This window comes from Hoplias malabaricus, chromosome 11 (genome assembly GCF_029633855.1).
Source record: "Hoplias malabaricus isolate fHopMal1 chromosome 11, fHopMal1.hap1, whole genome shotgun sequence".
NCBI lineage: Eukaryota > Metazoa > Chordata > Actinopteri > Characiformes > Erythrinidae > Hoplias > Hoplias malabaricus.
This window is the reverse complement of record NC_089810.1, coordinates 29,410,856-29,436,922: the sequence shown is the minus strand read 5'-3', so window position 1 is coordinate 29,436,922 and position 26,067 is coordinate 29,410,856. Positions and strand designations below refer to the sequence as shown.

At 40.6% G+C, this 26,067-nt stretch overlaps 1 protein-coding gene across 1 annotated transcript; it reads right to left on the bottom strand.

Annotated features, from left to right (window-relative positions):
• Positions 1-357: 357 nt before the first annotated feature.
• LOC136709808 (probable G-protein coupled receptor 149) lies at positions 358-24,981 on the bottom strand. Its single transcript, XM_066685324.1, has 4 exons — positions 23,810-24,981; positions 21,296-21,479; positions 17,072-17,547; positions 358-1,315 (listed from the first exon to the last, which is right to left on the bottom strand). Exons 1-4 carry the CDS (start codon positions 24,707-24,709, stop codon positions 701-703), a joined length of 2,175 nt encoding a protein of 724 aa, XP_066541421.1. The 5' UTR covers positions 24,710-24,981; the 3' UTR covers positions 358-700.
• Positions 24,982-26,067: the final 1,086 nt, after the last annotated feature.

Sequence of the window (26,067 nt, the reverse complement as noted above, 5' to 3'; positions counted from 1 at the left end):
AGCTTGTATTATCTTGGACAATTTTGGCAGACTCCTCTTGTTATACTAGAAGAACTTTAGTTGTAACTCCCCAAATTCCTCACATTTTTTACCACCAAAAACCTTTGTAACACCTGGCACAAACACCTTAGAAGAAAACCAACATATTTGCTAAAATGTCATTGGCAGATCAATTACATAGGCCTCCTTCCAGATTCCCAAAAATGTTATTAAAAAGTTGATTCTCCATATTGCTAAAATCCTTGAGGTAAATTCTGACAAGTTTCTCTCATTTTGACACCTATCCCCATAGTAGTCTTCAACAACTTTGTTGAATAGTTCGATTTTTGGTATCATCTTACCAACCTTCCACCACACCTTCTGTTGGTAAGAGTTTTACCTTGCATCAGTTTCTTGAATGACTAAATCTCTGCCATACCCTAAACCTAAACTCTATCCAAAAGCATTCTCATTTCAAAAATATACTTGTTGCCTACTTAGCTACATGATTTTTTTGCCTACTTTCCTAAACTTGGCAGCTTGCATCTCCTAGATTCTATCATTCCTTTTCCCCAGGTCACTTCAACTCTTCATCCACTCTTTCCCTAAAACTCCTAAAACACCCTAGCAATTCTTCTTTTACCAATCAAATCAAGAGTATGTTCAAAGTCCAACTCATTCCAGTCCAGAACAGAGTCTTAGAAAATGGCTTGCGAGGGTCTCAGTCACCCATGTCCCCACCCTGCCTTCTGTAGACCTCATTGAGAAGCTGGATCTCCTCCCGGTAACCTCCAGCGTCCTGGCGCTGGCGCCGGCTGTTCTGCCTGTGGGCCTCAACGGTGTCAGGAATGTGGATGTTGATGCTGTCAGCATCTGGATTGGTCGGTATCAGCAGAGAGTAGGAGGCTGTCTCGCCTAGGTCACATGACACGAATCGGTTTTCGCGGCGTGAGTAGCGCAACGATGGTGAGCGAGCATGAGTCGACGACTGGCTGATGTTGGACACAATTGACACACTGTCCATGGCCTCCTCATTATCACAGATCTCCAGGACCTCCAGGTGGATCTTCACATTGGTGTCAGCCACACCCCCAGGTGCTGGAACCCCACCCCCTCCAGTGTCCCCATTGTTGGGTTCTTCAGCACTGGGCTCATGGCCCACAGATTTAGAGCGGTACACTTCCACCTTTTTGGCGTTGTTGGGGGAGATCTTGAGACCATCACTGCTGACTTCATAGGTAGAAAGGGACAGTGTCTTGCCTGTGGGAGCATGAAGGGACACTGTGCCCTGGAAGGCACAAAGGGGGATGGCCAAACTGCCTGCACCTGCTGATCTCTGTGGAGAAAACAGTAGAAATTAGAGAGTCATGATACATGGCAACATTTTTTTGACACAGATCAAAAACTTGGTTAAAAAAATTGCAATGGATAACAAATTTATCATTCTTTTTGTCATTCTCAATTAAAGTTCAGTTATTTTTCTTGTTACTGAATGTGTATAAATTGCAATAATGTTACACTATCTTGAGATACTGACTTGCTTCAAATCCTATGTTCAGCTAACTGTAACTAAGTTTACTAAAAAAAACAGTACTTATTTTAAAATACATTCATGTTCAATTCAGAGATGTATTTATTTACAAAGAACAATCACAATTAACTAGAATTAACTAGTAGAACATCATAAACTTTTTTTTATTTCTTAGGGGACTGAATGAGTTGTTGCAGGAAGGATATGTCACAAGCAGTAGAAACCGCTTTACTGAACAATCTATATTTTGGACAGACCTGAATAAAACAGACTGGGTTTAATATAGTGTTGAATTAACATGGAATCCATATGTTGTGAGGTGGCCATAGGCCATATTGTGTATTTTACAATGTCTTCATACATGGCTCAGCCAATCATGTTTTATTATCTGAACTGGATCAGGATCTGATTTATAATATTCATTTGCATTGACATGACCACCTGGTGAAGATCCAGTATAAGCATATTCCCAAAAGCACATTCATTCTCAGGTCTAGGAGAGATTTTTCATCTCTGGTATTTGCAAAAGTCAACACAAAATCCTCAGTAGATGTCAAGGGACAGCAGCTGCAAGGGCTGGTGTGGGGACAGGGTTTAAAGCTCACCTAGCAGTAACACAGATTCCACTTGTTTAATCAGTTGCTTTCAGTCTTAAAACAGCTCAGTTACATGTTATTTGGCCAAACCTTTGTAAGGAATCTGCAGTAAAAACCTTCTTCTTTTCTAGGAATGTTGATATCAGATGTTGCAACATTTCTGTGAGGAATTTATGGCATTCAACCTTGAAAACATTAATGAGATCTACTCCAGAGCATACCTTTTCTTTTTATGCTTTCCTATAAAGATTATACAACAGATGTGTGCTCATTTGGGTGCATTTAAACAGCTGAATTCATAAACTGTCAAACTGCTGGAAACATATTTTATCTGCTCAACTGGAGTGATAATACTCTAACAGTAATGAGGTCATACTTGCCCTTTGTGGATAGACATGGTGACCCCTGATCTAGATGTAAATAGCTTTAGAGCAAGAAAAAACCCAAAGTGACCCCCACTAATGGAGTCAGTCTGTCTCAGATTCAGATTCCCCAATAACAGAATATGAAAAATGAACCTGATTTAACCATCACAACCTGCCTCAGAAAGGCAAATATGTCATCACTCCTGAAGAAATAATGCAGCTTTTAATTAAAGATGCATGACGTACAGTTATGATTCACTAATGCATGCAGCAGTTTATCATAGCACTCTGTCTCTTAAGAAAGAACAACATAATTTCAAATGATTAAAAAAGACACTTTACGCAGGATGTTGTTTTATTTGTCAAGGACACAGACCAAATGAAAAAACAAATAAATAAACACCTCCTCACCGTAACAAGAAATTGAAAAGCACTCGATTAATTAAAAAAAAAAAAAAAAAACGACAGCCGGATTTAAGGAAGCAAGCTGATAAATTTCTAGCTGTTACGCTAGACTCTCATCTGGAGATAATGAGAGCGGTGTGTGTAAGGGACCCAAGAGCAGCAGGGCTCTAATCAAATGAACACGAGAAGTCTAACTGCTAATTGTCTGAACTATCTATTTACACTCACTTCAGAGACTTAGCTAAGGGTTCTCTATCGTGTGGTGGCTCGTTAATGAGAAATTCAAGTGACATTTCAGTAAAAAGGTGCAATGGAAGGGTTTCCTTACCACATTTGTTATTGCAGTACATTCTGGGCATTTGCGTATCTAACTGTGTGGCAGAGTTGAGCGGAAAGTGGCATGTGGAGGCTTTGGAGAGGAATATACAGGATCTATATCAAAGGCTTTCCTAAGAGACTTATGTTTTTACCAGTGGTGGATCACTAATATTAGTGCTAGGATTTGAGTATGGGCTGTAAATATAAAAACTCTTGGCATTTTACCACTGCATGGTACCCACTCTACTCTACTCGTTTCTCCTCTTACTTTTCCATTAGGTAAACTTGGCAACTAATATCGCCAACCAGCTACTTTTTTAGTACCTGCACATTCACTGTTCCAAGCAAGCCAAGCAGGGACTAGACCATAATGTATTAGACTTGCAGAGTGCTGATTGGCTAGAAAGATCAAACTAGCTCTTTGTAAAATTTCCAAATGACAGTAGGGATCATTTGTGCTTTTATCCGACTCACAATAGCAGTTCTTAAAATTACACAGTGGCCTTTGGAAAAGGTACAAACCTTCCTTGGATTGGTGGCTGACAAAAGACTCCAGGAAGAGTTGGACAGTGCAAAAAAGCATGAGAAATCCCTACTGATCTGTCTGAACTGATGCACAGAGCTGCCAATAATGTATAATATACATGATTCAAGGGTAGCACGTTGGCCCAGCGGGTGGTGTCACTGGCTACATTTCGGGAAAAGGGAAATCTGTGGTAGTAGAAAACAAACCAGGTACTTGGTCCCAAACAATGGGTATAGCTGATTAGATCAGTTACCATGAAGTGGAAAAAGTGCCATATAAAAATTCATTTCTGTTTGGTGCATTATTTGGATTTCTAATACTGTGTTATAACTAAGGCAAAGAGGCAAAGTATTTCTTACAAAATTGGTGCCATCCACAGCAGTCGTTGTTCACCATGGTCACTTTTTAGTTATGCTGGTAGTTAATCTAAATTGTAAGGCCTTCGGTGAAGTTCCTGAAATCCAATAGTGGAGTTTGCTTGGTTGTATTTATATAATACTACCAATAATAAGCAATTATTAAAAAATAAAATCTAGTACATTTATACCTTATTATTAAATAATTTTCCAATTGGTGAATTCATTTGGACTTTTTTGAATAATGACTGAATTAAACTACTACTACTACTTTGACTTAAATTCTCCCAACCAATCTCTGTTCTGTATAATGTCAAGACTCAGCTTTCTGTATTTAATTGTATTTTTGTTTCTGTCATGCTGCTTGTCCCAGCATTTCTGATGGGATTCAACAACATGCTATGATCTATAAGGCTGAAAGGAAATAACTGAGATGGAGGTGTGATGCAAAACATCCCCTGGGGACAGAGTCTGAAGAGAGGAATTCAGAGAAGCAATCTACACATGAATTGAAAACCCAGGTTCCTTCACTCACATATGAATTATTGTACCTGAACAGATACAGCTCAACTGGGAACCAAAAGCCCCTGAGGAAAACCGTGTTGCTCACTCATTGCTCTTTAATGACTCAGAAGGCTTAATAGTGAACTAACTAAAACACCATTAGAGAAATTGGAGACCTAAGACACAGAATAGATGGAAGGACTGCACGTCTGAGCCTACTGTGAAACTAACTATACTGAGATCTCCACTCAGGAGAAATATTTGCAGCAGGAGATTTAAGCTAAATTCCTTTGCATTTCTGTCTAATGTCTGTATTGTCTAGGAATCTACAGGGATATTAAGAAGGCACTTCAGAGATATTGAGGAACTACAAAGATATTAATGAGGTATAGCAGAGACATTATGAGGAACTACCGAAATATTAAAGAGGAATAGCTGAGATATTAAGGAGGAACTGCAGAGATATTAAGGAGGAACTACAGAGATATTAAAGAGGACTAGCAGAGATATTAAGAAGGAAATGCACAGACATTAAGGAGGAGATAAATATATTATGGAGGAACTGCAGAAATAATAAGGAAAAACTATGGTGATATTAAGGGGGAACTACAGAGATTTTAAGGAGGAACTGCAGATATATGAATGACAACTGCAGAGATATTAAGGACAAACTACAGCAATATTACCTAGGAACTATAGCAGTTAAGAAGGAACTAAAGCAATATTAAGGAGGAACTACAGAGATATTATGGTGGAGCTTCATAGATATTAAGGACAAACTACAGAGATAATTAAGAGATCTTTTTCCTATGACTAAAGGCATTTTTTCAGTGCTTCAAAAAGCCTAAATGGTCACAGTTGAACTTATGAACATTGTAGAAGCTGCAGCAGAAGACCAGTAAGGGAATTGGGGCAGGAGAAGATAATAAATTCCTTAGGCCAAGTAAGCAGAATGATAAAGTGTTCTAAACTGACACATCCAAGGCCCAGGCTGCGTGTTATTTGCTTTATATTGAAATGTGTGTGGCTCACTTCCCACCGTGTCCTGAGTGTGGGTGGTCTTTGCATGCATCAGGAATGCTTGATGGATACTTGCAAATGTAGGTCCCCCTCAGCACCATCACATTGCAGCTTTCCATCACACCCAGTCATGCATGTGAAATGTCAGCTGAAGCACATGCACATCATGTAGGGAAAAAGTACAGATTCAGAGTCCCTCGCAGGCTACACTGAACCTCCTAAAGCAGGAATATTTTCTGAGCAAACAAAATTCTTTAACTGTTTATGTCCCAAGCTTCCATGCCTTTTTAACTACTATTGTTTGCATGGGTGTGATTCATGTTGGAGACACTGGGGAGATGTCCCCAGCACATTGTGAAAATGTGCTCTGAAAATATAGTACACTCTCACAACAAAAGGTACGGTAGATTTATATTATTGGTCACTAAACGTACAAGCAATGTGAATGTACCTTTAAGGGTACTGGAGTGGTTTTAAAGTCCAGTTTTGTTCCTTAAAAATACATTACATTCTCTTCTCCAGAAGGAGAATTCTCCTCCCCTACTTTATATGTTTAGTTTGATTACATGGAGCATATAATCAACCCTGTCACTCTTTGGAAATTCAGTTGGAGTTTGTGTGGCTAACTGCATCTGGGTTTAAAGGTATTATTCTCGAGCTAATGACCTCTGGAATTAAGGAACTACAGGTAAAGAATATTCCGTCCTCTGGTCCCGATCTATGGTTATGAAACAGGATCATAAAAAAGTCAACCACATGTTTGTCCAATCTGTGAAAATAGTACTAAGATAGTACATATCAAAAAATAAATAGTACATATAAGCATAGGGTCTGATATGACACTCAACAGAACAGCACTCTGTCCCCACATTCCTGTCCACAGCCAATTGAAATGCCATGTTTAAGTGTACAGATAAGATTTAATGCATGGCATTGTAGTGCTGTCATATTAAAGCATTAACGCTCACAAGAATCTAGCACATCATTTTTTACAACTTCCTCCCATAACTTTTTCTTTTTACAGAGCCTCTTGACGTATTAGTGGTTTTATTTAGTTTAAAAACAGCATTGCTACTGTAGAGTTTTGTGTTCGATAAAAAGCTCTCTCTGACAGTTTTACTCAGCAAGTTATTCATTCATTCATTCCTTCATTCGTCTGTAACTGCTTAGCCAGTTCAGGGTCTACCCAGAATCACTGGGTCCAAGGGTCTAAACTACACTGGGATATCATAATAATGTAAAAAAAGATGGTTTAATCTCACCAGTTTGTCATGAATATCACTACACTTTTATCTCCCTCCAAAAATACAAGGAAGTATTAGGAATTTTAACTTTATTGTTATAATTGCTTTGGTTAATCATCAGACACTAATATAAATACAATTTCATTGTGCTGATCCTACATTGATTCTTTATTTTTCATTTAAATATCCATTATTAAAAGATTCCGTCTTAAGAAAGAACAATGTAATTAATTGCAATTAAATTTAGCAAACTGTGCGACTGATAATTGTATTTCTTTTTTATTGATGTAATCGATGTATTAATGATTAAAAATGAAAGACATATAAGTTTGGATCACTGACCCATTTATCTGCCTCTTGTTTGTATGCATACTGAGTTATTTTATGATGGCACTGTGTCTGTTTGGGATACATTTGGGATTCAGCCTCGGCTTTGCTGCAGCACAGAATAATCATTTTCACATTTTCGGACAAGGAGAACCAATTTCTTTCAATTTTAAGCCAAATCACAGAAATAATTTAGGCAGACAGTCACAATATATCATTATCCTACAAACATCCTCCAGCAAAAAAACACAATGGTGACAGTGAGAACTGGCGATTTCAAAAAAGATGGGAGTATCTGCAATAAAATGTTGGATTTTACTCTCTTTTGATATCCTGCAGCAGTTAATGCTCTAAAATGTAATTCAGTAGTTAATACAGTAACAGAAATAATAAGTTATTAATACATTAATAAAAAATGTTTTGTAAATTTGTGTTTTTCATATTTTGGATACACTGTTATAATTAATTTATGAATAACTGTCACGCCCTCATCCTGTCATGTCTGTTTTCCCGACCATGTGCTCGTTCTCAGCACATGGCTCTTTGTTGTTGCCCTAGTCCCGCCTTTGTTCCGCCTCCTTGTCCGTCCTCCTCGTTATCTGTCCAGGTGTATCTTGTCTGTGTCTTGTATTTAAGTTCCCTTGTGTCTCTCATGTTTGTCGAATATTTCTCCTTTCTAATATGTCAAGTCGGTCATGTTATCTAGTCTGTCTGTCGCTGCAGTTTCTCCGTTAGTGTTTTCCACGTTGTCGTTTCATTTTCCTCTGTCGTTGTTTCATTCTTTAGTCTTTTAGCGAGTGCGTCTGCCTCCGTCAGTCCACTCTGTGATCCCTGACAATAACAAACTTGGAAAGGAAGACTGGCCCTTAAGAATTTTGATATTTTATGATAAAGTTCGGCCCCCTTTGAAAAAATGTTTGGACACCCCTGGAATTAGTCATACAGATTTGGTCAAAAGAGCAGAGAAATTCTTTGGTGTCTAACATGGAGTTTTAACATAACAGTTTTCTAATGATTGTATGAATGAAATGATAATGTAGCTGTAGATGTTTTCTCCTGATTAGGCATCGCTCTGGCACAAAGGAAGTGTGCTTTGGAGCTTCTAAGTGTTGTGAGACTCTCTCCAGTGCAGGGAGAGGAGCTGTGTGAGATAAATGTATCCATTTTTGCCATCTATTTACATCAGTGATGCTCTATAAAACCAGACAATTTGTGCAATATTGCTCCCACGTTAAAAAAGATGGAGCTTGAAAATACAGTATCATGCCATATACCAACATACATTTGCAAACTTGACTGTCAGTGCGGTCAGATGTGACCCCTGCCTCTTTGAGAGAAAAATCTCTCCAGGGCTCTTTCATTGAAAGCCTTGCATATCTGGACCACAGGGCCCCAGGCTGAGTCCTGACCTCGCCTCCTACTCAGAGACTATTCACAGGGGGGTGTGGGGGCCCACATGCCACTTCCAGCAGCGAGAGCAGTGCTGATGGTCATTAACTTATGTTGTGTTTCTGGTCCACACTCTGTTGCTGCTACTCCTATGGAAGAAACTTGTCTGAACATCAACATAACTCATGACTAAAAGGGATTCAAAGAGTAGAGAATTTTACAGAGAATACAGAAACACATACTGCTCCTTTTCTGCTGTATTAACAAATGAATGAATGAATGAATGAATGAAGGAATATTCATGCAGTGCACTGTGGAATGTCATATTTCTAGTTTCATGCCCTTTACATACTCAGTACTTATTTTACCTTACAGCTTACTTAACAGGTACATACTCTGTATTTACCCAGTAATTAGCAGGCTGTTTAAAGAGTTACCAAATCATTTTTTCACAGGATTTTTTTTATTGTTAATGTATGTAATAACTAGCTAATGTATAACCATGTTAGCATGGCATGCTCTTGTACTTCTTTTAACAGCTAACATTAGCATTTATTAGCTAGCTGCAATGTAAACCTACACTAGCTTTTTTGTGCTACCTAGGAGATATTCTATGTATGTTTCTCTTAATGTATATTATAGGCTCACTCATAAAGTTCAACCTGGCAAATATAATATGTCATACACTAGCTTCCCGGCTTGTAAAATTACTTCAGTAATAGAAAAAAGGGTTGCTTTCAAATAGTGTTCAGGGTCGCGGTGGGTCTGAAGCCTACCCGGAATCATTGGGCACAAGGTTGGAACACACCCTGGAGGGGGCGCCAGTCCTTTACAGGGCGACACATATTAAATTGTGTTACTAATAATTTTATATAGTTATGTAGGCCAATATCCATAGAAAACCAACATGTGCAGTGTAGTAAAGCACAAATTAATTCTAAACCCTTCCTCTAACAGTAAGTGTGTATACGCTCACTTAATATTCCATTCTCAATTAAATATGTGCAGTTAAATCATTGTTCAAATTGTCATGTAAATGTCATACTCCAATTTCTGAGATCCTAGTAAGGTCTAGAAATCGTTAAGAAATTTGTTTAAGGGAGCTAGATTTTAGCTCAGTAATCAGATTTTTCAGGATGTGTACATTCATGTTGTGATTTCTAATTTCTCGGTGTGCACATGCGGCAAAGGCAACCACACTGCGGTCTCTGTCTGTAATGGAGGGACGCACACTGCCTTTAAAAGAACAGACACTGGTTTTAAAAATGTCTCGTTTGAGTGCTGAGAGTGATGAGAAGATCATGGCACCTAGATTCTGATCTTTATTCTTTATTTAAAAATAAAACTGTCACATACGTTGCATTCTATCACTTGAGGATTATTACAAAGTCAGACATTTTCTGTCTCAAAGCCATGCTAAGAAACTTGTCCATGCATTTGTTACAAGTAGGATTAATTACTTTTAATGCTCTTTTTACTGGGCTTCCAAAAAAATACAATTTATTTTTTGCAACAAGAACAAAAAAAGAGCTCATATCACCCCCATTTTAAGTTCATTGGCTGCCTGTGTCTTTTTAAGATATATATTTACATTTTTTATTTTTTTAATGTTAAATGGCCTAGCACCTGTGAATATAACTAATAATGTTATAATGTAATGTCATAATGTCAGTTGGAACACTTCAACTGTTCCAACACCCAATCTTAGATCATCAGATTCTGGCCTTCTGCAGATCCCTAGGGTAAACTACCTAAAGAGTGGAGAGGCCTCTTTCTGCTTTTATGACATTGTGGAACTCATTACCTCATATAATAAGGATGTCAAGCTCAGGTCACATTTGTAGAAACATGTGTTCTCCCCGTATCCACATGGGTTTCCTCCGGGTAATCCGGTGTACTCCCACTGTCCAAAAACACACGCTGGTAGATGGATTAGCTACTCAAAAGTGTCCAAATATGTGAGTGAATGTGTTAGTGTGTGTCATCCTGCGAAAGACCTCCAGGGTTTGTTCCCATCTTGCGCCCTGAACTGAATAAGCAGTTACAGACAATAAATGAAAGATTAAAAAAACATATATTTGAAATCAAATTCTTAATTGAAATATAATTGACATGTATATGTTTTATGTATGTTTTATTCATGTTATTTATTCTTTAATCTTTTCACTCTTTTTGTTATTTATTTTATTTTATTACAATTTTTATCATTATTACTGTTGCTTTTTATTATTGTATGATTTGCTTTTATTATTTATACTTTATTCTTCAATTGTAAAGCACTTTACATGATGTTTTTTGTATGAAAGTAAATTATTTTCATTATTGTTATAATTATTATAAGAGCAGCACTGCATAATTTTTGAAATCATATGAAAATATGTTCCATGTTGCAGGTAAAGTGGATTTACAAAAAGGCACAGGAGGATTGGGTAAATTAGTAGAATTATATGATTGCATTTTCTCTGTGAGTGTTGAGGCACTCAACTATGTTTTGAGACAGTTGGAGACAGCCACAGGCAGCAGGCGTTATTGTCATTGACTAATGCTTCTATCAAATGATATTGGGAAAAGCTATGACTGAGAAGAAAGAAGACCCAATTTTAAATGGGAGATAAGAGGAAGCTGCATTTTAAATGGAAGAGGAAGGCACAGTCAGTATCAGTCTTGCACTCCAAAGACTTAATCACTAATGTGTGAATTATTCAAATACTTACTCTTGACCATTCTTTTCTATATAATTATCTCTCCTTCCTGAAGTCATCTTGACTTGAAGCCAAATCCCATCAGAAAGTGATATAAGAAAGTAATCTAATTTAACATGGGGGTCATGTTAATTCTAAAAGCTCTGGTCATTAGTGGAACTGCACCGTTGATGTCCTAGACACTTTATGCTAGGACTCAGTACTCACATTTTTCAAGACCCATCTTGTTTGGGGTTTAAAATTGCAAACATAGCACATGTTCAGAAATCTTTCTAGTTCTGTATAAACTAAGCTTTGCCAGATGGTTTGTCCCTGTGAAGTGCCATCCACTCAATGTTAGGTTGTATTCTGTACATTCTCACCCCTTTTTTTGGGTGATTTCAAGACGGTGGACTATGATACCTGAGTCTCCTCATAGAATTTCATATTAAGGCTCTCTCTCTCTCTCTCTTTTTTTTTTTGTAGCTTCAGAACCTTTAGAGTTTATTCTCTGTGGGTTCCAGGAGGGCTCTCCCCAACATGCTTTCATGAGGTGTGTTCCAAATGGACCTACATTTTATTCCCTACATTACTCACTATGTAGTGGAGTATATAGTGAATAGGGCACCGATTAATTCGAAGCACAACCCAGTATGGATAAGTGGAGCAGCCAGAGCCGTGTAGAGAGAGCAGCTAGCGATCTGGTCAATATAGCTACCATAAACCTAACAATAATCTTCACACTGAAATAATGGATCTCCTAAAAAAATGTTATCTGAAAACTGAAGAATGAAAAATGTATAGAATTATACATGAGTAATGATAAAGCTAATGGCTCCTCAAAATATTTGGAAGGGCCACTAAATTAAAGTTTATTTATTAATGACTACATTTAATGGACTGGACATATATATCCACATTTAATGACTACATAATTTTTACATGAGGTGACCAAAGAAATAAAACCCGTCTGTTTCCTGATTAATTTGTACAAAGCAATTTGACAGTTGTCTAGATGGCTAGCTCTTAAATTATCCAAAGAACATCATTGCAACCATTACACTCCTTGAGAGATTTCCACCAGTGATATCAAGGCCCCTGGCATCTGCTGGCTAACATACCACAGCAGGACAGTAAATGTTCTCGTCCACGTGTTTTGAGCTGCAATGAAGTTTTGCTGGTGGTAGTCTAAAAACAGTTTCAGTTGTCTTTGAAGAAGAAGATGCTAGCTTTCACCATTTGGTAACATCACATGACTGGGGGAGGGGGAGACCTAGCAAGTGGGTGGAATTTAAAATGACCAAATTAGATTTTGCCCACGTTTTAAGTGTTTTCACCGGCTAGGATCTTCTTTCAGTGTGATGGTAATGCACTTGCATGAAGGACAGATTAATCAAGTCCATCATTAAGAAGTGCTTTAGAAGGCCTTAAAATGTTCATCTCAGGCTCCATTTATAGCACAGTGCTAGGCAGTTCTGTCTGCAGCTCTTCCACTTACTCATTTAAGAGTTTAGGGACAGAGGGAGTGGGCTTTAATCAAATCAAAATTTAGCGCGAGGAGACAGGGTACTGCAGCAGGTTTGATTAGAGACATTAATCAGAGGCAGGAGGAAGGGTGGATAGACTGGTAGACTGGGGTACACTGGGGCTGGAGCCGAGACACACTCCCCGGTGGCTTAGATTTGTTGCATTCATTTGTGAATATGGTTTAAGGAGCAATCAATCATTTTCCCTAATGAAGTACAGACAACTATGGCAAGTACCAGACACTCTTTAAAAATAGTAAGTTTAATTTATATAGCGCCTTACTCACATTCATGGGCACTTTACATCAGTTGTTTAAAGGAAGGAGCTGATGAAAATGTAAAGAAAAAACAGTTGCTTTCAATTCAGATTTAAAATATTACTAAACCTGTTTTAAATATGCTTGCCACCATGTGAGAGACTTAAGCCCTATTCAAACTGGATTAGTTGTACTTGTGGACGTGGGGGTAAAGTATCAGGTAATAATTACTTGAGTATCTCAGTAGTTTTAATCCCGTCCAAATAGACAATTTCAGTCATTTTTTCCGGAGTGTGAACTCCCATATCAGGAAAGATTCTGGAGCCTTTTACCTACTGTAAAACGAGCAGTAAAAACCCTGGTTATATTAATCCCGCCCGAATTGAAATATGGGGTAATACTGCGGGTTTTCCTAAGAACAGAGGAACTGAAGGAGGACTTTTGTAATTAAATGTAAAGTAAAAGCTCAGCGGCTGAACAATGCATAATGCTAAAATCCACAAAAAGAATTGTAGTTATGTTTTGTTCATATTAGTAGACTCCATACACGTTATGAATGTGTGTCATTACCAATAAATGGTTTATAATATCAGTTATAATAACTGTATGAAGAATGGATTACGTTTTTTTGCCACATTCTCACCTGTTCTCTGTTATGAAGGACTAGAAGATAAAGTCATTTAGGGCTATATGCTTTTGATGGGAGGGCTGATCTCAGAACAGTTGTGACAGACTAAAAACTCCAGTAGCCCTGCTGTGTATGATCCACAATGTGTGACGGCAGTACATGAATGGAGTAGCCCCTCCCATCTCTGTTATTTTCACCACTATTTCTTATCCCGTGCAAATCCAGCATAAACATTACTGATGTCTTGTAGATAAATGACATTACCCCAGGTTCCCATATAAAACGAATCCCTCTGAATAGGGATTTCTTCAGTGGAGCATAAACAGGTTCATTCATGGACTGCAAAGTAATTTAATTCTCCATATAATGTAAGTTGCACTTTATGCAAATTTAATGTAAAAGCACAAGCTGCAAGTGTGGACCTTGGAGCAAATCTTGAGAAGTCAGACCCATGAAGACAGATGCTGAAATTTCTAAATTCCAAATAGGAAGTTACAACTGGTATGCACCCACAAGTCAGATTTCCTATTTGGAAAGTCGGGAGAGCCTCACCAACCCCGAGTCAGAAGTGAATATGTCTGGCCACACAGAAACAGTGAGTAAAATATGTAGTGGCAAATAATATATTAGCATGTTTATTAATTTATGTCACATTAGATCAGTGTTACACAAAGCACTGTGTGTATGTGGATGTGTTTCCATGGTGCTTGGATGTGTAAAATATCACAGTGCCCTGTTATCAACAGGAATTGCTAACAATGCTAACCGGGAATAAGCTAATAACTAAATACTAGGGCATAGGGTTATCCGAGTGTTAACTAGAATGTAATCAGCTTTGGTGTCACGTTATTCCCAGCTCCGACATCCGACGTACGACATAAATGAAACACAGCATAAACACCACACCAGCATGCCACAGGGAGAGTGGGAGTTATGGATGTGACACTCAGCTGCATCCTCCCCTCCCCCTGCTTTAATCTATTCATTTGGTTTGGGATGAAGGAAAGGAATTGGCCATGCCCAGAGGCTGCAGTAGAGGTGTGAAGCTTCTGCCATTTCCCATGATGCTTTGGTGAAAGGCTGCAATGACGCATACCTGATCTGCTGGTGACTAATGCTTTTTGACATGTGTCTGTACATACAGTGAATCAATATGTATGTGTTTGCATTTGTGAATGTAGGGGTGAATGAAGGAGTGTGTAGGTGGGTGTGTGTGTGTTAATGCCTGTCTGAATATGTGTGTGTGTGCATGTGAAACATCAAAGTGCATTTGAGCAGAAAGCATGCCTAAAGAAAGAGTGAAAGAGAGATTATATTGGACTAACCCATAGCTTTATACTCATGCACTGGCCAGATCAATTCATTGCTGACCTCAGTAATCCTGACCCTCATGAGCTAAATCCATGCATCCAAAATCAATTTGCTAACACCCACCAGAATTCAAGGACTCCTACTCTAAATGTCTCAAACAGTAGGGTAAATATAATTGCATGTGACTGACTATGGGTGTCGCAGTCACACAGCTCCAGGGACCTATTTTATAATTTTTTATATATTTTTATATATTTTTTTAATTTTATAATTCCCACTCTGGGTGATTGTTTGTGAGGAAATTGGAGTGTTCTCCTCGTGTTTGTTCCGGATTCCTTCCATGGTCCAAAAACACACGTGGGTAGGTGGATTGGATACTCAAAAGTGTCCGTAGGTGTGAGTGTGTGAGTGAATCTGTGTGTGTGTGTGTGTGTCGCCCTGTTAAGGACCCCTCCAGGGTGCGTTCCTGCTTTGTGCCCAATGATTCCAGGTAGGCTCCAGACCCACTGCCACATTGAACTGGACAAGTGGTAAAATTAAATGAATGAATTACTGACCATAAATATAAACTAGAAAAGTCACATGATCCTAATGCTGTGTTCCATTTGAACTCTCAGGTCAGATTTTCTGACTTCCAAGTTAAAGTTTCAACTAGAACTGCCTCATTTGGAAAGCTGGGGGAGCTTCACCAACCCTGAGTTCATAATCCAGGCCTGCACACCAACAGTTTTTAAAATCAGTAGTATTACAGTTTATTAGCACTTCAGTCTATTTGTGACTCAGTCTATTTGTAAATCAGTCATAGTACTGAACAACTGCTATATGTGGATGAGTTTCCATGGTGTTATATGCTTAAATATTGTAAAATGCTTTAATCAACTGCTATTGCTTACAATGCTAAACCGGAACAAGCTAAATATGGAAACCTATGCCATAGAGTTTTCTGAATGTTAATACAGAGTTCCTGTGTCATTCCCAGCTCTCACAACTGACATGGGATGCAGCAAAAGATCGCACTGCCCACATTTATTATATGATATAAAATATAAAACATCCGATTAGAAAACCATTAGAAGATGGCATCCACAATACTGACCAAGTGTTACAGGTTTATACTACTACAATGCAGACAGGAACATGTTTTAAAAATGTGTGTGTGTGTGTTTGAATAAATGTATGTACTGGAGCAAGACTAAGCTTGCATATCATTTCCCTCTCACGCTGACTGAACAACAGGGGACTGATAATGACGTCATGCTTCCCTCAGGGCTTCCAAGCAACTGGATAAGTCTGTGTGATACCAGTAACTGTCATAGGTTTTTTACTGCACATATGTCAAAACATTGATCATATTGAGCAATAACTTATTAGAAGCCCAGGGTCCAAGATAGCTTGATCTGATTGTAGCAGTTTAAGAGGGACTGAGTGAGTATGTGAAACTGTTTACAGGTGTCCACAGCTGTAAGTGTGTGAGTGATCAACTAAATGTGAGCAACTGTCCACAATTGTGAGTGACTGAGTGAGGGTTTGGAATTTCCCATGGGTGTGAATGTGAGTGTCTGGGTAAGTGTGTGAAATTGCCCACAGGTGTCAGTGTGTCCAGGGTGTGTTCTTGCCTTATGCCCAGTGATTCTACAAGGGCTTTCAGACCCACCAAGACCCTGAACAGGATGAAGTGGTTACAGTGGATGAATGAATGAAAGTTATAATTGGGCTGGTTTTACATAATAACATAGAGCATAACCACCAAATCCTGAAGCAAGAAAAGGTCATAAAGCTTGTTTTCTTGATTTTATTCCCCAAACGTAGGTGTGGAAATGTACAACGCTTTGGAATCCTGCCATGGGGTGCCTTGACTGTTTCCTGATTGGGAACCACTGACCTATGACTGTCATAGCTAATAGATTTGAGGTCCTGTGCAATACACTGACCTGTCCTTTTACTTGACATAATCATAAGCTGCTGAGTTAGGTTTGAAAATGCTAGGTTACATTCAATAAAGTTACTGCTCACTAAAGTGCAAATCAATTCACTGGCCATAAGCAAAGGCTGTTGCTAGACTAGATGCTATGTAACACCGTAGCATAATCTAAAACATGGGTCACTACCTGTCGTGGTGTCCTCTCTGATTTGCTCCTGCACCACTCCCAGTCAGTCAGCTCAATCTTGCGGCACTCCTCGTGAGAAAGCCTCCTCTCAGGCCCGTCAAACACGGAGGAAGTGTCTAGGTTCAAATCCTCTCCATCACAGGCTGAGACCGGAGGAGAGATGCTTCCAAAACCGTCCCGTTCTCCAGAACTCAGCTGGGGCAGGCCTTCCATCTGCACCTCGCTGGACGCAGCATCCAACAGGAGCTCGCTATGGAGGGAGCAGTTCTCTGCCTCATCAGGACTCCTGAGCTCCCTGGCAGCCAGGCTGGCGATCTGACCGCTGTCCAACACTGCAATCCTGCTCTCTGAGAAGTCGCAGTTGTATAGGCTGTTGTAGGATGGCTTCTCCACAGATGGAGACTTGACGTGAGGTATCTTGTAGATGCCATAGCCTTGCTGGAAGGAGAGGTTGAATTCGAACCTCCGTTTGTGGGCTGCAAAAATGGAGATCATGGCTTTACATGTAGATTTACGGATGTAACACTTTACGTTTCACAATTATGGCACATTTCCACTACAGGGTACTCGACTCAGCCCCCCCTCTTTTTTTAGTAGGTAAATTTGTTACTTGGTACCTGGAACCGGGTAATTCTTGCTCACTCATAGGGACTAAAGGCAGATGTATGCTTCTGTGTTGACATGATACAGAGCCCATGCCATAAGTGCCGCAAGTGCCCTATGCCATTGTAAGTATTTACACATGTGTTGGTGTCTGCGCTGCCCAACACCAGGGCTGAATCTCATACATCTTCCTCTATTCTCTGTAGTACACCATATAGTGGTGTAGTTGTATAGTTTTATAAATCTGTAAAGTGCACTGTAAAGTATGTTTAAACGTGGTGCCAAGAAAGCAATAAATATAAAGCCAGCACCTTTTCCCTTGTGTTCATTATCCTTGTAATGAGTGTTTTTTTTTATTGTTCTGCATTTTTATTCAAATCAAATAAATAAAATCAAATTTATTTGTATATTGCTTTGTATGACTGATGTTGTCACAAAGCAGCTTCACAGAATTCCAGTAATAAAAAAACATTGTCTGAGGAAACCAACTTCCTCGGTTCAACTAGACCAATCAGCATACCAATAAGTTACATTTCTGGGGTGATGCATGTCAGGCTACAGCAAAGGGAAGCATAAACTGGCTTTAAACCATGACATGTACATTTTGCAGAGCACTGACTTGGAAGAGAAAGTTGTCAATCACCACAAAATGCAGACATCCAACACAAACTAATCATTTGTAAAATTTCCAAGCTCCATTCCAAGCTACATAATGGCAGCTCATAAAATTAGTGGTCTTGTGGCTTGAACATTCCTTGAGTTGGTGGGCTGATGCAACCCTTTAGTGAGAGGGGGAAAGTGCAACAAAGAATGAAAAACTCTGCTGATCTGTCTGAACTCATTGCTTGCCAAGCTATGTTTAGTTCCAAAAACAACAACAACACGTGAATATAGGATGAGTATACAATGCTTAACCTTACTGCCGCCGTTGTTGTGGTTCCAATTAGAGACAGTGATTTGCTACATGACCGTCTACATTTTGCAGTGGATCCGTTGTAATGGAAAAGGAACCAGGTACCAAAGAACGAGTACAAGTCTGGTTGAGTACAAAAAGCACCATTAGTGTATGCTGAAGCTTGGGGTTTAGATCCCTGATTGTATTGCATACCTGCTTTATTATGTAACATGACTAGGCTGTCTCTGTTGGGAAGCATTAATGTCTAAGTTTACTGCACAAAATGTTGCCCTCTTGAGACTCCCATCCAAATTCTCTGCTTATTGACATACAGATGATTCCCTAACAAAGAGGGCATCACTCACACGTTGTCGTGCCATTTCCTACATAATAAGGCTTAGTGCTGAGTCTTAAGGATATCAGTGCAATCCCACTATCACATGACACAAAGCTGCTGCCAAACGCCACGCTTTGAGCTTTCACATGCACCGACAACAGGCTTTTGTGATGAGCATGAGATGTCAAAAACCAAAACAGTGGATAAAGTGGTTGAGAAAACATCATCCTCTAAATATCCTGCAGCGAGATCTGCAGTGTTCTCTAGTGAACTGGCAGCTGGAATGAAACAGTCAGTGCCTTGAAGTTGAGGCCTATAAATCATAAAGGCATTGGTGCGTTTGCCAGCATTCCACAAGCTTGTCTCTTTCTCTATTATTTCTTTTATCCTGGCTCTGTCATTGGCTATTACCTTCTTTACAACCTGATTACAGTCCTGGCTATTTCATGCCACAAAAATCATTGTGTGTTCTCAGTTGTAAAACATATATATTCCAAAATATTTGAATATATATTTATATCTTTCTGCAGCAGGTAGTGTCGCAGTCACACAGCTCCAGGGCCTAGAGGTTGTGGGTTCGATTCCCGCTCCGGGTGACTGTCTGTGAGGAGTTGGTGTGTTCTCCCCGTGTCCGCATACTCCGGTTTCCTCCCACAGTCCAAAAACACACGTTGGTAGGTGGATTGGCAACTCAAAAGTGTCTGTGTGTGTGAGTGAATGTGTGTGTGTCTGTGTTGCCCTGTGAAGGACTGGCGTCCTCTCCAGGGTGTATTCCTGCCTTGCGCCCGATGATTCCAGGTAGGCTCTGGACCCCCCGCGACCCTATATTGGATAAGCGGTTACAGATAATGGATGGATGGATCTTTCTGCAGTAGCTCTGAAGGCTCTAAAGGCTTTAGGTTAGGTATAGGAACATTGCAGTGAGGGTTTAGTGGCATTCACATAATTATGTAAATTATGTTACTTATGTTGGATGATTGGGATCACATACACCTAATGCTAAAGCTAATGGACGGAAATCCATTACTCTAAAGCACAGTTCTACTGCTCCAAAAACCAATTTTGGGGGGAGTTATACCACTCTAACACTTACATGGACTTGAAAGTATTGACTTCAGGTTTCTGTGCAGCTGCTCCAGTGCCTCCTATTTAATTTCATGTCTACTGTACACTTATAACCCACAGACTGTGTTTATAAATAATGAATATATTGTTTCAAGGATCCAATTGAAAACCAGTCCCACAGATCTGCTGCATTATTAATAAGATGGATATAAATAGATATGTGTTTGTTGAGTACTGGTGTAATCTAACTGCTCGGGTTTGTTGTTTAAAATCTAGATCTTTCATGAGAGGTACAACTGGCTCACAATATTGTCTGTAACTAAATTTACATTACCAGTCTGAAGTGACATAAATCTGATTTTTTTTTAGGGTTGTGTGAACATATTAGTTACTTTGGCTACTTTTACATTACCAGACTTAAGTGATTCAAACTCATCAAACTAGTTCCATGTTTTAAGTTATGATCTGGGAAGGGCACTACATAGGAAGTATTTGGGAGATAACTGGGATGCAGCTCAAGTCTCTCCTCCATTGTTGTTGTGCCGTGCAGTTGGTGTTGGCTGAGGCAAAAGCTCTAGGCATATGCTTATAGGTTTAGAGCTTTTGCCTCAGCCAACACCAACAACACAGCACATGAAATCTCATCTGACAGTTTACATTGAGGTTGCTTGCCCATGAATAGGATATGTATACATATATGTAATCTAGGACCACAACACAGTCGGATTTGACAAGTCCACACAGCCATGAAAAGATCAGATTTGAGTCACATTAGGGCAGAAAAAAAACATTTTTTTGAGCATGCAACATAAATGTGACCCGTCAGATTAGATTTCATGCTTCTATTTGCAATCAAAACATTTGGAACTGATTAACGATGCTAATGTAAATGTAGCCTACACCCAGCTACTTCAATGTGCACCCAATGTGAATGCAGATGTTCAATGAAACACATAGCTCAGATAACATCCATATAAGCATAAAATCATAATAATAAATGCAGACTGTCTGGAAAAACTGCACATGAGCTCAAGTGTTGGCTAAAGTAGCATAAAGCCTTAAACGACTGGGCAGTGAAGCAGTGGAAATCGAGTAATGAGTTGGGGTGGGGTTTTGTGATCCAGGACTAATCATCCAAAACCACTAACTGACCGTAATAAAATCCATATGGCTGAATGCCATCAAATCCATAGAGAAATTGTCCAACTCCTTTGGTTTCCCAACAGATACAACCATTAGTTCTGATCAAGCTCAAAATCGGTAATTCAAATCCATTCTGGAATATTTGATGAAAGGTCACAAAGTAATCTATGGAAATGCTCACTGGTGGAAGAGATGGAAGAGGAGCTCCTGCGGCAGTTGATGAAGCAGCCACAAGGAAGGTGGATCCAGCGCTCAGAGAGGACAAACACCGGCGTGACAGCTGCTGAGAGCAAGGTCAGGAAAAAACAGAGCGTCTCCAGGGACGCACTGTGCAACTGGATGGCATGGCCTACCAGGATCTGTACCTACAGGGGTAACCACAAAGAATGTAGAGGTAGAATATAGAGGTAGTGCTCATGTGGTGATCTTGGGTTGAAACAAATGCGACTACAAACACATCCTGTAAACAAAAAGCAAAGTGTCTGGTAGCTACAATTTCAAATTGCAGATCACTTTTGAATATTAATACATTACAATCATGTACAAAGTACAGTTAGTATCAGTATACAGCGTGAGTCAAAGGTTACACAACAGCTTTTTTTATTTTGATATGCTACATGACTTTAATTCAATATGGTGTTTTTCAAGATGGCGGCCATGTTCCAGACATAGCCTTAAAGATAGGCCCCTCACCCATTACTTGCTGGGTTATTCAGATAAAAGGGTGTCCTGTGACATTTGACTCACCCTGTTTATATAGATGTTTATATAGGTTCTGTTTTTATATCATATACATATCATTACATCCTGCAGGGCTTCATATTTCTACACTCATGGTCCATTTAATGAGCTCCACTGACCATACAGGAGCACTTTGTTTAGGGACCACAATCCTAATGCCATATCCTAATTCCATTTAAGGTGGTCTTTAAGGGTCCACACTGCAACCCTTATGTCTCTTGTGCTTACAAACCCACATATACACACACATTTTGTCATCACTGTAAAGCAATGTCAAAGTAATGGGTAACTATGGAGCAGCTTCACATGAGCCAGCAATCACTAATCAAACATTTGGATATGGGGAATTGACTTGGTCCAAATTCACTATACACTGGTCAGCCATTACATTAAATTTACTCTTTTTTTCTACACTCAGTGGTGGTGGTGAGTTACTTTGCGTTGTGCTGGTATGAGTGGATCAGACACAGCAGTGGTGCTGGAGTTTTTAAACCCTTCAATGTCACTGATGAACTGAGAATTGTCCACCGAACAAAAATATTCAGCCAGCTGGGTCCAGGTGTACATGTGGGCACTCACATTGTCGCGCAAGTGTATATTCCAAGTCCAAGAGCCAGAAAAACAAAAACAAAAAACAGTATCTGCTAGTTTATTCCATGCTTATTTGTCTTCAGATTGTCCCTGTATATACGCAAAAGTTCATCATATAAAACAGGAAAGTAAAACCATTTGTTAGGAGCTTCTGCCCCATGTTTAAAACCACAGAGAAAAGAAGCAAAAATATAGGAGCTAAAAATTTGGAGACCAGAAGCTGAGGAATTCTTACCACTGCATCTGTGGGCTGAGGGATTTGATAGATCCAAACGTTGAAAATGTTCCATCACCATGTCATAATTCACTTGCATTGTTATTCTGTTGCTGAATCTTGGCAACAAATAGCGACTCCTGCTCATGTGAACGCACTGAAACAGATTGGACAGTGAGTGGACGCAGTATTTTAAAAAAACTTGAACAGTACTGCTGTGTCTGATCCAGTCATACAAGAACAAAACATACTTCATAGAAGGTCGTGAACACACACTTTGAGCTACACACACCGTGAGCTGCATTCTGAGCGTCGTTGCAAGGGGCACTACAGTGAGAGTCAAGTTGTCTAGTGAACTGTTTGGCAGACAAGCTCTTTGTAGTTATTCACAAATGTTACTCATAGAAATATACCCAAGAGCAATTCAGATGCCACACACCCCAACTTCTACTGAGTCTTATCTTTTTTTCCCACCCATGAAACAAGTAAACTCCATTCCTTTACTGTAGTCATGTTTAACCCTATCCTGTTTATAGATGCTATGATTTATCCTCTATTGCTCCAACGAGTACTGCAGGTTTTAACTGCTACAGTAACATAAGAGCATAAGTTTGTATAACAGGGTTGTACATTTGCAGAGCGTTGGCATTTGCATCCTTGTGTGAAGTATGTTTCTGCCCTTAAACACCACCACAACGACAATGTCACTGCAGCGCAGTGAATGATCCACCACTCAAATCATTCCTGCTCTGTGATGGCCTGTGAAATTACTGAGAAATTGGCCTAACAAAGTATGGACTACATTCTGTAACTGTAGAACTACGAAGTTCTCCTGTATGGTCAGAGGAGCTGATAAAATGGACACTGAGTGTAGAAAGAAAGAGTCAATTTATTGTAATGGCTGTCCAGTGTATAGTGAATTTGGACCAAGTCGATGCCCCATGGCCAAATGTTTGATTAATGATTGCTGGCGCACGTGAAGCTGCTCCACCGTTACCCATTACGTTTACATTGCTTTACAGTGATGGTAGAATGTGTGTGTATGTGTGGGTGTGTGAGCACAAGAGACATAAGGGTTGCAGTGTGGAACCTTAAAGACCACCTTAAATGGAATTAGGATATGGCATTAGGACAATGGTCCCTTCTCACCATCATTGGCATCCACAGGACGATCCGTATCATGGCAAGGATCATGGAGAAGCGTTTCTGCGCGAAGACCACCGGACAGTGGCGGACCCCCGGGGTGTTGGAGCAGGGGCACGTCTGCGCCCCACACTCTGAGCCCACACCTCCAGAGTCAGGTTCGCAGTAGCTGGTGTTGAGACTCTCACAGAGCGGCGCCTCAGCACTCGCAGCCCCGCATACTTCACTCTCTTCTTCCCGCCGCGCTAGCGCGTCCGCCGAGCAGAGAAGCTGGTGCGCGAGGGGCGCGGAGCACGCGACCAAGCCGCAAGCGCACGCTGAATACAGCGCCACGAGTATCGGCGCGTAGAAACCGTCGCGTGTCGGCAGGCAGCCCACAGAAGCGCGAGAGAAGCGGCCCAGTCCGCATAAAGGGAGCGCGCTCACGGCCAAGCTCACTGCCCATACGGCGACGAGCGCGCACACCACTCCTCCTCGCGCACCATGTGCTTCCCGTGCTCTCCGTCTGCTGGCGTAAAGCGTGTACGCGGCGATGAGGCACGCCTTCATGTTGCTCGCGAGCCCGTGGAAGATGTACAGGAGGCCGGTCCACGTGCACACGGCCGCGTCTCCTTCCCCGTCCACGCGCTTCCATTGCAGCACAGCGGCGAGCGCCAGCGGCACCACGCCAATCAGGTCGTCCACGGACAAGCACGCGACGATCAGACACAGCGGCGAGCGCGTGCGCATGCGCGGCACCGACGCCAGGGAGTACACGCCACTCGCGCACACAACGGCGCCTGCCGTGAGCCATGCGCCCAGCAGCAGCAGCGCGCGCCACTCCGCTGAGTCCTCGCCGTTGTCCGCTTCAGGCGCGCGCTCGCTGGTCCCGTTCAGCAGCGGCGGTGGAGGAGAGGCACGCGACATCCCTGAACCTTTTCTCAGAATCCTGCGATCTGCGGATCTTTAGAAAAAAAAGCAAAACGAATACGAACTACGCGTCGAGCAGCACAAGCAGCAGCGCACGCCAGCCGAATGTGCCCGCATCCGCGCCCGCGCACCTGCATCATTCCACAGCGCTGAAGACAGAGAGGCGCGCGACATGTTTTTTTTTTTTTTTTTCTTTCCTTTTGTGTTTGGATCAATTCTACTTCACGTGTTCATTCTCCCTTTAGAGTCCTTTGATGTGCCAGACTTCAAAAGGAGTCGCGAGCGCGAACGAGGTCCCGGTGCTGCGCGCGAACGTCGCGAATCGCTGCTATCGCTTCAGCGGGAATGAGAGGCGCTCGCGCACAGTCCGGCGCAAGCCGACAGTGAGGCGTAGTGGAGGAGGAGTTATAATCATAGGCCACGCCCACTTCAAGCACTGAATGAACGAGTGCGTGCGTGGGAGTATATGGTTATGTGTGGGTACTCTCGCTCTTAGTGAGTAAGACAGAGAGAGAGAGAGAGAGAGAGAGAGAGAGAGAAACAGATCATTCGAGAAACAGACAGAGAGCGAAAAGAGAAAGATGGGCAGGCTATTATATAGTTACACACACACGCACACACACACACACACACACGCACACGCACAATTTAATATTTTTTATATTGTTGTATGTATTGCTTATGTAACTGCCTCATCCTATTCAGGGATTGTGGTCCACTTGAAATCATCATGAGCGAGGCAGGAACACACCCTGGACATGGCACCAGTCTGTCACAGGGAATCACGCACTCACAGTCATTCATACACTCAGACCTTGGGAAATTTTACACACTCAGTCTCACACACATCTGTGGACAGTTTTACACACTCACCCAGTCACTCATCGACACCTGCTGGCAATTTCACACACTCACTCAGTCACTCACACACTCAGACATGTGGATCCTTACCAACCTGTGTGCTTGGACTGTGGGAGAAAACCAGACCATAGCCACAAGTACAACATTAAACGAGTCACTGTGACATTTTATTGTTTTGGGCAACAATAAAAACTAAAACAAGTTTGTAAACAAGGGCACAGTTTAATTAGTGAAAGGGTGGGGGAGGCAAAAGGAATAAAATTACAGCATCCAATGTCTCAACATCTCTGTCTCTGTGTTTTAAACAGACATTTATTTTTTTATGAAACCTTGCAGTGGGTGAACTCCACAGTGTGTGGGAGATGGTTTATAGACGGTGATTTATACCAATAAAAAAAAAAAAAAAAAAAAAAAAAAAAGATAAACAACACAGGTGAAGAGTAAGACAAAGAAGGGAGGAAAAGGAAATCTTGAGGCTTGTGAATATATATATA